The sequence below is a fragment of the Triplophysa rosa genome, linkage group LG14, assembly GCF_024868665.1.
Source record: "Triplophysa rosa linkage group LG14, Trosa_1v2, whole genome shotgun sequence".
In the NCBI taxonomy this organism is placed as follows: domain Eukaryota; kingdom Metazoa; phylum Chordata; class Actinopteri; order Cypriniformes; family Nemacheilidae; genus Triplophysa; species Triplophysa rosa.
The window spans coordinates 7,866,529-7,885,194 of record NC_079903.1 but is presented as its reverse complement, the minus strand read 5'-3'; the positions used below and the strand labels follow the sequence as shown (position 1 = coordinate 7,885,194).

Here is an 18,666-nt window from a genome sequence, read left to right as displayed (position 1 = left end):
GACATTAAGCATGTCTTGTCTTTTCATGTCTTTGGAATATGGGTGACCAGAGTATTGTTAAACATTAATATAGTCAATATTAATATATTGTATATATTCACATTTATGCAGCTGGCAGACACTATTCTCCAAAGCAACTCACATATAAAGTTTACATTTTATTAATATGCTTGTCTCCTGGGAATCACACCCATGACCAATACCCTATAGTGACAGGAGCTACAGGAACTCTATGCCAACATATAACATAATGAATGTATGTCAATATGAATGTGTTGTAATATAATAATAATAACTCTTAGAGCACCGGCCAGACTGTTTTAGATATATGGAAGGACAGGATTTCGAGTCGTAGTTCAGCAAACAGTAACCTAAATTCACGTGGTTCCTAAGGTTTATTATGTCATACGCACACAACCATATTGTATTGTGAAAAATACAAACGCGTATTTATTAGTCTGATTTAAAGACAGACAAGTTTTGACACTGCACCGTGGGGCACGGCGGCGCGCATCCGCCTGCGGGATTCTGAGACACTTAAAGTGGGACAGCAGCGCGCACCGGCTCGCTGCAGTCAGACCACCAGCATTTCACGCCACGTGCTTCTCTCTCTTTTCTTACGTTCGTGCATTCAGTATTTTACTCTTTTAAATAGTCTGCGACTCTTATATTTCTCCATACGGTAAATGCATGCATAATATAGCATGCTGTTCAAACGTGATGCTCTCCGCTGCACTTGCACACTAGAACATATTATGCTACGACGACCCCAAGATGTAGAATCCTGCAAATACCCGAGTCGGATACGATACGAGCGCTTTTCTGCCATGCTTATATGTCGGACTTAAACCAGTTGGCCCATTAAAATAGTCTCTATTAAAGCACCTACACAATTACGCATCCAAAACCATGCAAGTTCCGCTTGTTTCGCGTACTCACAAATCGCAAGGAACATCAAATCACACTGAACAAAACTCCGCGTAAGTGTTCGGTAATGATTATTGTTGGCGCACAGGATCACTGACTTAACCATACAGACCCGGGTGATAGCCAGAAACGAGCAGGATCTAAGTTCATCATTTTATAGGCTAAAGGAAATCCTTAACAATAAATGGAGAAAGCATCTGTGGTTCCGCAACTATACAAACAACTTCCCACGCACCTGATCAGACATGTGAAAGAATGCGCTCTCTCATGTGCAGTGAACTCAAATCTGCGTTGTCATGCCACAATATACCTGTTACAAACACGGGCTACTTATGACAGATCATCCCTGACGCACTTAAGCACGGGTCTTTAAATCACACTGGCATGCGTTCTCTCTGCCAACTCCCACCACGCCCAGAGGGCATCGCACCGTGGACACATCTCAGGGCTCTTACCTTTAATGACAATCCCACAGAAGCTGCAGAGCACGAAAAGCAAGCGCTGTTGGAGCATCATATTCTCGTGGCTATGCGTGCGTCCGCGTTCTCTGAACAGTGTGGTGCTGATGCTGGCGTATCCAGGTGGATCGTGCGCTTTCACGCGGGCTCGGGTCGCATGGATGGACTCCGCAGGATGGAGCAAAACTGAATGTCCTGTCCCGATCCGGAGGATCTGTTGTTTGCTGTAGCCGGGCTGAGGAGAGATGCTGCCCGCACTGACACTACTGATAAAGTGCCACTTCAGCGCCTGACTGAGTCTCTGCCTCTCCAGAGCGCCGCAGCAGACGCGGGTCCCGCCCACTTCAGACTGACACATGGAGACGCCTTGGCAATAGTAAAGACGTTCAAAACACCAGCTCATATTAATGCTCTTCACTTTTGGTCTGGGCGGGATAAAAACTTTTGGTGTTACACTTTAGTGTTCAAACTGTGTTACTTTATCAATTAGTTAAAATTTACTGCAAAAACAACAAAAATAGCAGGAAGCGCCATAAAAGCATTTGGCATGTGTTGCGTTAAGTAATGTAAGTGTGGCCAAATTTTGCCTTAAACGTCACTACCAAACCTCAAAATAATGTTATCTGTGTCTTACATTCCAGAAAGTCATTTTGGCACGACAAAAGGAGTGAAGAGAATTTTTTCTGTGTATAGAATATACTGACGGATTAAATGGGATTAAATAACAGATTAACACAAACCAAGGCAAAACACTTTTACATATTTATGTGGGTGGTTGGACGGTTTTGCATTGTTGGTGTTGTTGTTTGTTTTGTATTGTAATGGTTCTGAAGTGGTAAAAGGAAATGTTGTTTATCCCGGCTGTTAGCATCTTTAATTGAGTCTGCAGGCATTCCATTAGCAACCAGACCTTGCCAGTCACACAGGGCACCATTTTAACCTCATTCCTGATATCACAAATGTCACTTTCTTTGGCAACATGCATGCATTTGATGACATTTTAAGCATAAACAATTCTGCATAAGAATCAAGAGGCAGAACACTGTTGATGATGAATGCTATTTCTCACATTAAAGCAAGTATGTTTACTTTATGTTTGGATATTGAATGATATTTGGTATTATTTATTTATGTTTATTTGGTATACTGGAATCCATCCAGTATACCAAATAGAAAGTGTCAGAGAGACCAAATCGACAAATATGTTAATTTTTAAACATGGGAATGTGGGACCCTGGACAACAAAACCTTTCAATTCTCGAAATTCGGGTCAATTTTTCGAAATTTAGATTTTTACATCATCTGAAAGTTGAATATTGATATATGGATGGTTAGGATAAGACAACATTTGGCCGAGATACAACTATTTAAAACTCTGGAATCTAAAGGTGCAAAAAATCTAAACATTGAGAAAATCGCATTTGAAGTTGATTAGAGGTGCTGTAGCTAAACCTGTATAAATTTCTATGTTCTGCTAAACCCAAAAGAAGATATTTGGAAGAATGTCAGTAACCAAACAGATCTTATCCCCCATTGACTCCCATAGTATTTATTTTCCCTACTATGGCAGTAAATGGGAGATGAGATCGGTTTGGTTACTGACATTCTTACAAATATTTTCCTTTGTGTTCAGCTAACAGGTTTTGAACAACCTGAGGGTGAGTAAATGATGACAGAATTTTCATTTTTGGCCGAACTAGCCCCTTAAACTCCAACCTTTAATTTTTCAGACCTTAAAATGATAAATTGTGGTAATGTGTTTGCTGTTACACAAATGTGGTGAGCACTTATTATATCACAAATATAATAAACCAATTCCATGCATTACAATGTATGTTTTAGTGCCTACCCGAATGCATCAAAACCTTTCAAATATCTAGGAATACTAATGAGATCACATTGCAAATGAATCCCATGAAAATGTTTACCTAGGAACAAGTCAGAATGTTAGAAGGAAGGCGAGCAGGCAGAGCCAAGTGCAACAGAGCTAGACAGCCAACCACGTGGCGGGATTCTAGTCTTCCTTCCTTCCACAAGTTCCAAGACGGGTGGGCCGAATTGAGTTGGTTACCATCCATGACTGAAAACACAGGGCAGGAAGCATGACTGTAGTCTGGGCTCACTGTCCAAACTCATCGAAAATATTTTACACATGATTTCACATGCTGCCCACCCAATATCTTCCAATTTAACACAGAATCCTGACTTGCCCGTCCTGGTTCAATTGTAGGCCCTGTTGAAGTGTGCATACGTGGCTCCGTGAAACCGGCTTATGAAGAGCATCCAGTCGGCCTGTCACAGACGGCAGGACCTATTGGCCAAAGTTAAAACTCAAGCAATATAAAAAGCACGCAGGATATATTTCACAAGGAAGACGTAAGGCTGATAGCAAATGGTTATAACCTTCATCATTTCATTGGGCCATAGAAAATGAATTTCACTCAAGGGCTTTGGAAAGTATTATAGTTAATAGACCATAACTAGAAGCAGACAAAGGTTCTCATTTCTATGAGACAAAGACACAGAGACAAGTAAAAAACTACATCAGCAGTGTGATTGAACCGTACTTTCAGCGCTGCTGCATATAAAATAGGCCCGGGAGAGCAAAGTCCTTTATATTTGTGAAGAATGTATACATCTCTCTACATAGAAAAATAAAAAAGTCGTAGAAAAGTCCTTAAACTTTCATTTAGATGTACTTTCTAAATGCTTGGCATCTGTTACCTCAAGGTAGGGGCGTAGCTACATGGTAGGCAGGGGCGTAGCTACATGGTGGCCATGGGTGGCCACAGTTACCCCTGAATGATGGATGGCCACCTATCTGGCCACCTCTGTTGTGCGAAGCAGTTTTAAGATGTGTGTCGGAGTTTACGGAGTGCTACGCAGATCATTTAGCGAATGCACTGAAAGTAACGCGAGAACATTACTCTCGCGTTAATATGATATCATACGCTGATGCACTGATGCAAACAGTCTGAGCACTATAGCTGAACAGCTGCTAACCGCTTCGTGACAGTGTACTGTCTGTGTACCATGGAAGTTCATCGCGAGCAGAAGGATCAGGTCAGTAAAATCAGTCTGGTTTAATTGGATTTCATTAATTAAATTTTCGCGAAAGTTTAAGTTGGGGTACTGCAATGTTTATTTTCTATAAAAAATGCTAACTTACTGCAAATGATAGCTAGCAAATTATTTTAAAATAATGTTAGCACATGAAAGCATTGCAAATAAATTGTTTACTTTACGTTCTTTATGTTTTTGACCAGCAAACTATGTGTAATGAAGAATTGGTGTAAATTACAGTAGAAGTTAGAGAATTTCTGTCTAAGGATTTTTTGGTCACCCTAATAAAATCACTGGGTCTTACCTGGCCACCTCTAAAAAAAAGTTCTGGCTACGCCCCTGCCTCAAGGAGCTATTTCTTACTGCTCTGACCTTAAACATAATGTTGTTAGTCTACCTTAATGAGAGCAGGTTGAAGAAATCATTAAGCAATATTGAAGGATATTTTTATGCAAGAGTTCTGGAAACAACTTAATTGAGTAACATATGTTTTAGACAGTTTGGCCAGATTGTTCACATTTTTTCTCTGCCAACAAAAATAGCTTCAAATCGAGTCAAAGCATCAAGGACTGGAAGAGAAATTTCACAGTTTTGTTGCAAAGCCCTTCATAGGAGATCTGATGGAGTCCTCAGTCGTGTTTCATTAAAGTATGGGAGTCAATGTGGGGCAAAATCTGCTTGGTTATAAGCATTCTTCCAAACATCTTTCTTTGTGTTCATCAGAAATTTACACAGATTTGGAACAACTCAAAGGTGAATAAATGATAACAGAATTTTCATATTTGGGTGAAGTATCCCCCACTGTGCACCAGTTTCTGTGGCTCACAGTCCTCTTAAAGTTCTGGAATAGAAATGAGATTAGCATCACTTTATTGAACCAGTGGCCACAGCTGTATCTCATACAAAGTTTCCTGTTGCATTCGTTAGACATGTGCGTCAGCATTCTACAGATCTCATTACATTGCAAATCTATAAATATTCTGTCAAAATGGTTGCCTGAGAAAAACACTCCTTGTGCCTCACAGATGAACTAATTGAATCCACGAAACGCTCTAGCAAATATGCCCGCAGTGCACATGTCATTGTAACCCCTGAGAGTCAAGTGACTGCAAATTGTTTTTTTGAAAAAACATATTTTTCTTTTATGGAGTGTATGTATTCTGCAGAAGAACGGGGTGAGAGCGTTAAAAAGCTTTGACTGTTGCCTTGGAACCCTCTGTCGCTATAAAGCATGTTTGCTCGATCCCAATCTTACGGTGAAATTAATTTAACCCTTTGTAGCGAGGTTAACACCTAGTTCCCGACAAAATGGATTCTTCCCGTTTAATAGCCATTGTTTCTGCACTTCTTGCTGGATGAGAAAAGCAAACAGATAAAGCAATCTTGGAAAACTGTTAACGGAGTATCTTGCGCGCACCCCCAAAAGCTTTTTCTATTCACCAGACACTTAAGATTACACACAGCCCTCATTCCATCTACAATGAACATCGATTAGTGCCTTCTCTTCATACTTCACAAAATGTATAGGGTAAAATGGGACAAGATGTCCCATAAGCAAAGGAACCTCTCATTCACAATAAATTTCCTATAAACTATAAATGTCACTAAATATCATCTCAATACATTTAGTGATTGTCTGTGCACTTAAATTTAATATTTCATTTGAACGTTTGTGAGATGTTATTGAACCAGTGGTTTGTTCATCTTATATTACTGTATGTATTTTTTGGAATATTTGTTAGACTGTGGTTCTTTTTTTGGATAATTTCTCTTGACTGTATTTTTGTGATTTTTCACTTATTAAATTATGCAATTTGAGGGAAACTGATCAAATGTTGTCCTTTTTTGGTAATTTGTTTTGACTGTGATTTATCATTTATTAAATTATCCAATTAAAACAACTGATACAATTTTGTACTTTTTGGATAATTTGTCTTGATTGTGATTTTACCATTTTTTAAATGATCTAATTTGAGAAAAACTGATAAAATGTTGTCCTTTTTGACTGTGATTTTTCATTTTTCTGCAATTATCCCATTTGAGGGAAATTGATAAAATGCATATGCATTTTAAATAAAATATTTAATTTATAATTTCACATGTAATTAATTTTTTTTTATCGTATTTTTGACCAAATGAAATGACAGCTGGGACAAGTTGACCCAAGGGGGCTTTTGTCCCAGATAGTGCTTCATTTTACCCCACTAGCTATGCAGTAGTTTAATTGACATCGGATGATGCATTACCTACATTTTTTTGCATTTTAGCACAGTAAATATTTTTTAAGGAGACGTCTTGCCCAATATATTTCTTGAATATTCAACAGCTCATATTAAGTAAGAGATTGACAGCAAATGAACGAAAAATATTTTCTTGTCTTTCTGTAAATAGTTGTGATTAATACTGTGATTATATCACACTGAGTGTTGTGACAGATGTCAAGGTGCTGGTTTAAGTGAATCTTTCACCCATATTACCGCTGAGATTAATTAATTTCATCTGGAGCTAACGGGATTTGCTGTTGTGACACTGAAGTTCTTGGCTGAATGATTTTTAGTATGGATAATAATGACTGATGACATGTATAAAATGATATGATATGAGACCGGGGCTAGTTGTCACAGCTGTATAATGTGTAACCATAAATTTCTAAATCATCATATTTTGCTACAGTTATAGGGGTGGTTTCCCAGACAACGCTTAAAGAGTAAATATTTTGTCATTTTTAAGTTCCTACTTTGGTTTATGGTACAAGTTTACGTATAAGGTGTAAAAACTTTCATTTTCTAATAACAGGCAGTTATTATTACCTTACTTCTTGACTGACTCTCAAATGATTAGTTCGGAGATTCATCTGTCTAATCCCCTCCTTTTTGTCAGCCTACTCTGATCTGATTGGTCAGATGGTCTAGGCTGCTGTGATTGGTCTACCGCGTACAGTGTCGCAGCATAGCAAATTTAACGTAGGCGGGCATTGCACCGAGTGACGCAAATCTGACACAGAACTGAAATTAGAACGACAGATGACTCATTCGCCTGATTCAGAGTCGACTCCTTTTTTCCCAACCCAATAACTTTGTTATTCGGTCATTTGTCCTGGTTTATAAAATAATCCCATATAGCTAAAAAGTGAAGCTAAGGTCATTCAACAAAAAGGTACAGCAACTTTTCACGTTTTACGAAGGAAACAACACGTCGCTTTACAAGTGACGCTCAATCGCTGTGCCCAAAACCAGAAACCGTGTAAAAATCTGAAGCAGGGCTCTCCAAAATAGACCCCTTAAGCGTTCTAACTGCAAAAACACTTTACATTTTTGGACCTTGAAAAGAAATGGACTCCTCAATACGAAACAGATCTTCTTGACAATCAGACTTCATGGATCAAATCAATCAGACAATCACCAGCGTTCAGAGCGATCGAAAGACATGCTCACAAGTGTGCAAGTAATCTTTGCATTTCTTTTTCTTTTGTAGTGAAAAGCTGTACCACGCAGACAAACGTAACTGGGCGAGCTGAAGAGGGTGCATTATGAAGTAGTGTGTTTGTCAGACACAGCTGGCCAGTGTTCAGAGGGGCTCTCTGAGGGCTGTTTACACAACATTTACACAACGTTTCAGATAAAATGAAAAACTTTGCATTTTGGTTATCCGTTTACAAAAATTAGGTTCAGGGCTCTCAAGTTTTATCAAAAGTTTGGAGTGAGATCACATCTGTTAGGAGAGGAGCCACTCATAGTTTCAGCAGAGCCCCCTAAACCCCACCCAATTCTCTCAAGGTTTTCTAGCAGTCCAATTTTACTATTGTTATAATAATTGACCAGCACAAATAAACATTATACCAATTGGTAAATCGGATAAAAGATAGACAGATGAATCCAAATAAAATAAAAATTGATTTGGCCCCAAACAAGCAGTGCTTGTACACATATAGCAGAATTCAAGCAGTATGTGTAAAACATGACTGAAATGTTAACCAGATTGCTCTGCTTTAAGAGATGTTGTCTTCGCATAGCTGAAAATAACATTAATACAGGAAAATGTGTAATAATAAAATACATCTCTAGTACTTTTCTTATAGTTTTAGGTACCCAAAGCTAAGGTAAAGCATTAAATGTGCACTGACGTTTATATGAATTTTCTTCAAATATTTATATTTAATCAGTTATTCCAACCAATAAGAATAACGACAAACTAAAGACAGTAAATGTTAGCGACAAAAGCCATCTTTAATACTCTCAAATCTTTTAATACTGCTCTGTCACGGTCCTACCTTCTTGTTTATGAATTTCTAGTCATGTGGCAGGATCGGGACAGAGCCCTTAGGTTTTATGTGAGAAAGCCATGAGTTGTGTATGTTTTACATCTCATGTGTTTTCTCGTGTCTCGTCATTGGCCCCGCCCCTCTCGTTTCATGTATTGCTTCCCTCTCGTGTCTAATGTTCCTCACCTGCCCTGTGTAATTATCCCTCGTTTGTCTTGCCTATAAATGCCCTCATGTTTCTTTGTCTTGTGCTCGTGGAGTGTACTGTGTATGTGCTTTGTACCTCGTCCAGTGTTCCTGTTCCCAGCCTTGCCTGTGTTCTGTGAGTTTTGTGGTCTACCCTGTCGTGTTGTGGTGTAAGACGTTTGGTCGTGTCCTTTAGTTTAGTTTTGCTGTTCTTGTTTTCGTTTTGCCCCCACGTGGGAAGTCTTTTGTTTTACATATATATCTCTTAGTTTCGTTTTCCCCATTGAGGATGTTTGTTTTGTGTTGTATTAGTCCAATAAAGCCTTGTTGTGTTAACCCCTTCACTGCCTGCCTGCACTTGGGTTTGTCACGATCAGAGCGTGGTGGAAGAGAACCCAAGCGCAGGCAGGCAGTGAACTTGAAATAAAAGACTTCCCACGAGGGGGCAAAATGAAAACAAGAACACTAAACTAAACTAAAGGACACGACCAAACATCTTAAATAAAAAAACACAACAGGGTAGACCACAAGACTCACGGAACAAGGACAAGGCTGGAAACAGGAACACTGGACAAGGCACGGAATCAAGACGACAGGCATGAACACAATACACGGTACATAAGAACAATCCACGAGCACAGGACAAAGAAACATGAGGGTATATATAGGAACACAAACGAGGGATAACGACAAGGGTTGTCCCGGTCAGCCAAAATCCAGATCAGGTTGTCAAAGCTGGGGGGACCCAGCATCCTCATCTCGCTAGGGGAGATGGGTTCGGTGAGGCCACGATTAAAAATGAAGCCGAGCTCCTCCTCACCGAACACCCACTCTGCTGCCGCGTCCAGGAACTCATCCACGTAATCCATGACGGCCCGGCTCCCCTGGCGGATCCCGAAAAGGCGGTGGGTCAGGGAGTCAGGGAGGCTCGCTGGGAGTCGGCCATGCTGCCTGCTGGGTTCAATGCTGGCTCGTGGATTCTGTCACAATGCGGTGCGTGGAAGAGAACCCAAGCGCAGGCAGGCAGTGAAGGGGTTAACAGAAAATATTTATTACAAAAACACACAAAACAAAACCCACGAGGGGGTATAAAACAGGAACTAAACTAAGAAACAAACTTGAAATAAAAGACTTCCCACGAGGGGGCAAAATGAAAACAAGAACACTANTGGGGCAGGTGTGGGTAAACAAACACTTAGGGAAAGATAACGAGGAAACGAGAGGAATGGGGCCAATGACAAGACACTGGAGAGAACGTATATTATAGTCAAACGGACAATAATACGTTTCTCTCCACACATAACCAAAGACTTTGTCATGACTCTGCTACAGGACCAAGAAAAACCTGACTAAGGAAGCAGAGCCATGACAGAAGCCCCCCCTTTAATGAGCACCTCCAGGTGCTCACCAAGGGGTAGACGGACAAGACAAGGCAGAGCTGAGACAAAGACAAGACCAGACAAAACATGGAGAACAGAATAAGAGGCAAACAAGACAAAATACAATGAGGTTGGGGTGAGACAATAAAAATAACAAACATGGGAGGGGGGGTGGGGCAAAACAAGGGCCCATAGGGGGCAGTTCATGGGGGTGGGGAGAAGTCCCAGTCCCCGGCTGCGCTCTAGGGCGCGAAGTCCTGGGGGACTTAGGGGGAGTCCTGGGGGGAACAGTCCTTGGCCCTGGGAGTTTCCCAGGCGGCTGGACAGGGCTTGACGCCGGCTGGAAGGCCGGCTGGACAGGGCTTGACGCCGGCTGGAAGGCCGGCTGGACAGGGCTTGACGCCGGCTGGAAGGCCGGCTGGACAGGGCTTGACGCCGGCTGGAAGGCCGGCTGGACAGGGCTTGACGCCGGCTGGATCGCCGGCTGGGACGCCGGCTGGATCGCCGGCTGGGACGCCGGCTGGATCACCGGACTGGACGCCGGCTGGACCACAGGACTGGATGCCGGCTGGATCACCGGACTGGACGCCGGCTGGATCACCGGACTGGACGCCGGCTGGATCACCGGACTGGACGCCGGCTGGATCACCGGCCTGGACACATGACTGGACACAAGACTAGACACAGGACTGGACACAAGACTGGACGCCGGCTGCACTGGACTGGACGCCGGCTGCACCGGACTGGGCACTGGACAGGACATTGGCAGCACCACCGGACTGGACGCCGGCTGGATCAACGGACTGGACGCCGGCTGCACCGGACTGGACGCCGGCTGGATCACCGGACTGGACGCCGGCTGGATCACAGGACTGGACACCGGACTGGACGCCGGCTGCACCGGACTGGACGCCGGCTGTACCGGACTGGACGCCGGCTGCACCGGACTGGACTTCCCCCTCCTCAGCTTCTTCTTCCTGGACCGGCCCACAGGACATGTGGCCGGTTGTTGAGAAGCGGTGGGGGGCACGGCTAGCTCCGTGCTAGAGGAGTCAGACGGGGAGTCCCACGACTCCCTCCGTCGGCGCCGTCCACGGAGACTGGTGGGCGGAGGAGGGACTGAGTTCCCCAATGTGGCGATGGCCAGGACGCGACCCTCTGGCACAGTAGCTAGCGGGCGGGAAGCCCGGGCCGGTGCAATGGACTTAGGGTTGTCCCGGTCAGCCAAAATCCAGACTCAGGTTGTCAAAAGTGGGGGACCCAGCATCCTCATCTCGCTAGGGGAGAGGGGTTCGGTGAGGCCACGATTAAAAATGAAGCCGAGCTCCTCCTCACCGAACACCCATCTGCTGCCGCGTCCAGGAACTCGTCCACGTAATCCATGACGGACCGGCTCCCCTGGCGGATCCCGAAAAGGCGGTGGTCAGGGAGCGGAGGTCGCTGGGAGTCAGCCATGCTGCCTGCTGGGTTCAATGTGGCTCGTGGATTCTGTCACGACATGCGTGCGGTGGAAGAGAGACCCAAGCGCAGGCAGGCAGTGAAGGGGTTAACAGACAAGATTTTATTTACAAAAACACACAAAACAAAACCCACGAGGGGGTATAAAAAACTAAACTAAAGGACACGACCAAACGTCTTAAATCAAAAACACAACAGGGTAGACCACAAGACTCACGGAACAAGGACAAGGCTGGAAACAGGAACACTGGACAAGGCACGGAATCAAGACGACAGGCATGAACACAATACACGGTACATAAGAACAATCCACGAGCACAGGACAAAGAAACATGAGGGTATATATAGGAACACAAACGAGGGATAACGACATGGGGCAGGTGTGGGTAATCAAACACTTAGGGAAAGATAACGAGGAAACGAGAGGAATGGGGCCAATGACAAGACACTGGAGAGAACGTATATTATAGTCAAACGGACAATAATACGTTTCTCTCCACACATAACCAAAGACTTTGTCATGACTCTGCTACAGGACCAAGAAAAACCTGACTAAGGAAGCAGAGCCATGACAGGGTTCTCCCGCACCACCTCCGTGACACTGCTCAAATGTGCCATATTTACGCCAATATTACCTAATGTAATATTACTGTAATTTAACTGTAATTTAAAGTGTGAGTTACACATTAAACATAAATGATAAAAAATACAAAAACAAACAGATCTCATCCCCGATTGACTCCCATGGTGTTTATTTCAGGTTTATCTCAGGCTTGGAGGTGGGGCCTCCATAAATGTCTCCAACTTCGACGCACATAACATCAAACTACTGCAACAGTGTTTCCAAAGCATATATGCTTACGCAGCAGTCTACTTCAGTCTTGGCTGCGCGCACCTCTCCTCACATGCATCTCGAGTCGTGCAACGCATACCGCATATCACTTTTACAGTCTTTGGCGTTGTTTGTGGAAAAGTAATGGCTGTGCTAATGTAAAATTGTTGCAAATTATTGCAAATTTTTATTTTATTCCGAGCATTTTCAAATTGAAACAGATTTTTTAAAATAATATCATTAACTTGTTTAAATTGGTAAATTTTTACATATTACAGTGTAAGGAAATACTTTATTTATTCTAAAAGGTGGAGGGGATGTAAGGGGCCTCCTAAATCAAATTTGCCTAGGGCCTCCAAATGTTTAGAACCGGCCCTGGGTTAGGCAGACAAACTGTTTGAGTGATTACAGTTTTTGCATTAGTAAATCTTCACATTGTCTCTTAGCAGCATGAAAAAGAAACGTTTCTTTAATCTGGGAATAAACAGAAAGCGAGCGAAAAAAGTAATTATAATCTCGCGTCAGTTATAATCTTGCGTTATAAAGGATAAAACGGACTGCATGAAACTCTCGTTATGATAAATGAGTCTGACTGATCATATCTGCTCTCTGCGAGCGAGCCGCAACAGCACTCTTCTGGTGACTCATATAAACTTCTGATTGGTCAATGCGTTCATGCGCTGTCTATGATTGGTTGTGATGCTCAGCGCTGTGAGTAAAACACGCAAAATTCTTTGACGCACGGTGAACGGATGTGAACTTAATGCTGTGACGGACACGTATCGTCCAACTTCACATTTAATTTGCCTCGTCGGGACGAGTTATCTTTTATTTCTCAGCGTGACAAATACAAGGCATGGAGTGTGAACGTGTGAACAGGATGAAACGCATGTGTCTCACGGTGAATGCGTGAGACTTGAGAGCCCTGTAGGTTGCAAATAAATGTGTTGTTATTTCACGATACCTGTGTAATTGGAGACTGGAGCTTGGTCCTTTACCATAACAGAGACCGGACAATGTGGCAAAATGAAGTGTGTTCTCTTATGCTGGTGCTGGTGTTTGGGTTGTGGGCACCCCCCTCCAGCAAAGACACATGGGGCCCAGATGGGTTTGATGTGGGCTGTCTTCTGGGTCTCAGCTGGTTTTGTCCGCGGGTTCCATGTAGGCCCCACATGGGTTAGCCCAGATGAAATGAACACTGCTTATACTACAGGCTGCTAAATGTAACACTGAATGTTGTAGTTAATGAGACAATGGAGTGATAACAAGCAGAAAGAAAGAAAACACAACAACTACAACTGACTTCAGCCACAACTCCACAAACACCATTAACATCTTTACTCATTTATATTATTGAGAATAAACTTAAATAAACTTAAAATTATTGAGAGTCTTTTTCTGTTAATGTTTTACTGAAAATAACTGGTTTGATGTCACCATTATGGCGATCAGTGTTTGTTTTAGTTGGGCAGTTTGACTCTTGTCTTTTTTTAATGTTCGATTTTTTCTGACTGCTGTAGCTGAGTTTGTTATGGCATGAAAGTCAGGAGAAATTTATATTTTATGCTGCTCATTGCTTAATAAGTACACAATCATCATTTTGTTGGTTGATCACTGATCTTTTGCATGAGCTATATATCAGTAATACAAATAATTTAGAAAAAATAGCACAGCTTAATAAGTGAGTTAATTAAACAATGTTAAAGTAGAGGAAGCACATGAAATCCTGTCTTACTTGCCCACCAGGGCTGGACTGGGAAGAAAAATCGGACCTGGCATTTTTAGGCCCGCATCGGCCCTCCACCGAGTCTGTCGACCGGGGGGGGGGGGGGTTGTGCATGCATGCATACGTGTCTTTTGCATTCGCGCTGCGTGCATTCGCATTTATAATACGTCCATCTAAGCAGCCAACACCTCCGTTGCGGCCCCATACATTAGCGGCCCACCGGGAAAACGCACGGTACGCCTGATGGCCAGTCCGCCCCTGTTGCCCACACACAGACATCAAGAATCCACACATGAACCTCAACAACGGTGAAATGCTTCATGCTGCAATGCATTCTGGGAGTCACGAATGAGTTTTGTATGATGCATTACAGCATGAAACATGTTACCATTGTTGCGATTCATTTGCTGATTCTTGATATTTGAGTGTGAATAAACTTTGCAGGAGTTGAAAGTGTTCAAAGATTTTTAACCTCAAATTTTCCAATATAAGTTGTGCTTGCTCTCATCTACGATAATAAATGAAATTATTAGTATACATTCACTCAACACATTTAGTAAATTCATCACGACATAATAAATATGAACCTGGCACAAAAACAGCCAAGATCATCAGATCATGTTCTCTCGTGATAACCATAACTCGCCATAATAATATGAGCTACAGTCAAACTGCCCAACTAAAACAAACACTGATTACCATAATGGTGATATCAAAGCAGTTACTTTCAGTAAAACATTAACAGAAAATAACTGTTTATTCACAATAATATTAATAAGTAAAGATGTTAATGGTGTTGTGGCTGAAGTCAGTTGTAGTTGTTGTGTTTTACTTCTTTCTGTTCTTGTTGTTTCTGTGTTCATCAGTGATTCTGCTTGTTATCACTTCATCATCTCATTAACTACAACATTCAGTGTTACATTTAGCAGCCTGTAGTATGCACACTAAGCAGTGTTCATTTCTTCTGGGCTAACCCATGTGGAAGACAGCCCACATCAAACCCATCTGGGCCCCATGTGTCTTTGCTGGCTGGGCCTGGGGCATGTTCAAGCTCAAACCAGTGCGCAACGTTTTGCTACACCTTTCCTGGAAACGGTGTGCAACAGGTTTGAGATAAGTTTTCTCTTGTTTGGTGGGTGTGTCAAGAATGTCAGCCCAATCAGCCGCAACATGTATATAACCCACGCGGTATTAAAGAGACAGTTCGCACAATGGGTCCAAGTAAAGGCGTTTAAATGTGTCCGCTGCAGCTCGGTATACGCAACAGTTGAAGATATTAGAAGACATTTCATTTGCAGTATTCAACACGTACTTATACCGATTTCATCAGGCTCCGAAAATTATTCAAAAAGAACATTAAGAATGGCCTTCTCAGCTGCCATAGTTCAAGTCTTGCGTCATCACAACAGGGTGTTCAACCGCACCACCGTTTCCGTTTAAAAAAAAGTTTCGCAACGTTTTGTCGGGGCTGAACGCAGCCCTGGTGTGGAGATGCCAATGGGTGCAGGTGACTGGTGCAGGGGATCATGGGAAATGTAGTTTGGGCAGAAAATGCAAGCAGGGGAACAGATGGGGATTGTGACAACCTGTTAACAAGAAACCTGGAAATCCTTTTATAGCTACACTGTAAAACTTTGCTGTAATTTCGCAGCAAAATTGCCAGTAACTTACTGTAGATTTAATGTACAATTTTGTTTTAAGCATAAACTTACCTAGTTTATATATCTTTCATAAAACAAGACTAAATATCTTGGGTCACTTTTCTTGTTATGTAAATGTATCATAATTAAAGAAGTTTTAAATATTTTTACAGAAAAAAAGTGAAAAATGCTTAGTAAGAATGTAATTTTTTGTAGTGTTGCTGTGCTACTGCCGGTCTCTTCTTGCTCATTTTGAATCTCAAAAGTCAAAGTGTTTGGATTTTGATTAAAGTAATGGAAAACAGTAGTAATTGGAAAGTATATTATAGTAATTAAATCTACAGTAAATTACTTGCCAACCTGCTGCAAAAACGACAGCAAAGTTTTACAGTGTAGTTCAGTTATAAAATTAATGGATCAACCAATCAGAATGAAGCAGGTAAATAATGTGCTAGAATAATGCTTGTTTTCTGAATGGAATCGAAATTTGTGACAACTGTATTGTCATAAGAAGCCTGACATGCATTTAAATTCTTAATGGAAACATTTTACAATTGTTTAAGCATGCACCATATAAACAGGAAGTTTATTTGCATTGTTTAGCCAAAATGATAATTATTTACTCACACTCATTTATATGACCGTATCTTCTGTGAAACACAAAAGAAGATATTTTGAGAAATGTGTCAGTGGTTTTGTGTCCATACAATTCAAGTCAGTGGGGACCAATGTTGTTTGGTTATCAACGTTCTTTAAAATATCATTCAGGTTTGAAATGACGTGAGGGTGAATAAATGATGAAAGAATTTCCATTTTCGGAAACTTTCCCCTTAAATCAACAGAGCCAACCCCAACATCTCTATGATGTTTTGAAATCAAGAAATAATCGTATCTCTTTATAACAAACTGCATGATTTGAGGTGTCATTCATATCCATATAGCACAAATAACCACCACTAACAATGAGAGAGAAATGGGTTTTACAATTTCAGAAGATTTCAAGTATATATTGGGCATACAATACTTCTTTTTTAATAATCCCCCAGAAACACAAACATGGATGCTCGGGCCGTTCTTGAACCCAGCAGATGTTCAGAGAATTCAAAACAGAGTCTGTACTAATCTCCTGCCTGTGTTATAAGCTTCACACCTGCATTATCCAAGACAGCATCTTCCAGAATGGCCGACAGTGATTTTGACGTCCCCCACTGAGGCCAGAATGCAGGATGAGGAAGAAGTTAACGCCAGCGCAGATACGTCGCATTGATTGCTCTGTGTTTGCCGGCGTGCGGTACGGATGGCCCGTGGCAGCTGGCGTTCTCACACACCACTGCATGGAAAATGGACCGATTTTCGGATTTAATTATCCACGATGGATTTTCTCCTTCTCTCTGCTTCAAAACTCCAAGCATCCAACAAAAAACATTTCATTGTAAAACAGGACAAGACAAATGACAGAAGCATGCTCTTTCTTGGCTCGGCCCAAGCGATCATGTTCATTTTGATCCGATGACAATAGATGATTCATTAGCATAACTAAATATGTGCATTTGGACCAATGACAACTCAGAGCAGCACTGCAGCTGTTGTTGTCGCAGGCTATCATAGCCTTTTGCATTTCAAAAACTTCCGCTGATCCCTTTGCACTTCATTTAAATGAAAATGTGCCCACCGTCCCCCACAATGTTTCCAGAGCTTGTCATGTTTGCATTTGCATTCGTCTTTGTCGATACGTTGTTGTCACGCTATTACATGAGATGTTAGATGTTGGGTGTCATAACCTTGAGTCTGAATAATTGCAGTGTATTTCTCTTAAAAAACATTGTTGGCTGTTACTTTTTTGTTTCCTATATAATGTATCAAGTTGTCTTGAGTTCACAAGAGTTTTGAGATCCATAATTGTGTGTGTGTGTGTGTGTGTGTGTGTGTGTGTGTGTGTGTGTGTGTGTGTGTGTGTGTGTGTGTATACTGTATATATATTTCTTTGAATTTATGTGATGATTTCTATTGGGTTTCTATTGTTTAAGGAATAAAATAATAGAAACCCAATAGAAACCATCACAGAAATGTTATTGGTTTCCATTAGAATACCATTACAACCCAATAGTTTTCCATTAAAACCGTTACAAAATTCCCTTTTCCTTTTAAATGAAACTGTAATAGTGCCTACTGTTCTGTGATGTTAAATCCTACTGGAATAATCCCCAAAACACGCTACAAAAATGAATTTTAATGGAAAAAGCTATTAGGTTGTAATGGTATTCTAATGGAAACCAATAGAATTTCTGTGATGGTTTCTGTTGGGTTTCTATGGGGGGGTTTTCAGCAGGGAACTGACATTTTGTAGTTTTCATAGATGTCGTTTTTTACCTTGTTTCTTTAGTTGGTACAAAAGAAACTGCCACAAAACATCATAAAATAGATTTTAAAAAGGAAAAACATTTAAAACCAGAAGTAAAATTTACCCTGACATGCAATTTATAAAAAAAACCTTTCTCTAAGAACCGAACAACCTTTCAGGATAACATTTATTTTCATTATACTGTATTGTTTGCTACTCGTACAATCATTATTTACCCACAAAACCAAAAAAAAATTATAATCTTGAATATTTGTTTTAGAAAACTAATATAATTATAAACTAAAAAGTAAAATAATTTTAGAAATGTGTCTTATGTAAGATGCAATTTCTGTTATTGCACTTCTGACTCTTATTAACAAGACATTGTCCTTTTG

At 41.4% G+C, this 18,666-nt stretch overlaps 1 protein-coding gene across 5 annotated transcripts in view; it reads right to left on the bottom strand.

Moving 5' to 3' along the window:
* cadm2b (cell adhesion molecule 2b) overlaps positions 1 to 1,718 on the bottom strand; it is a 208,298-nt gene extending 206,580 nt beyond the window's left edge. For 2 of the 5 annotated variants that reach the window (XM_057350953.1, XM_057350954.1), the window contains exon 1: positions 1,383 to 1,718. In XM_057350953.1, the coding sequence (XP_057206936.1) occupies positions 1,383 to 1,443 (61 nt within the window). In that variant the 5' untranslated portion in view covers positions 1,444 to 1,718. The remainder of the gene's footprint in view (positions 1 to 1,382) is intronic. The other 3 variants (XM_057350957.1, XM_057350951.1, XM_057350952.1) reach the window with 3 other exon arrangements.
* Between the last annotated feature and the right edge of the window lie 16,948 nt (positions 1,719 to 18,666).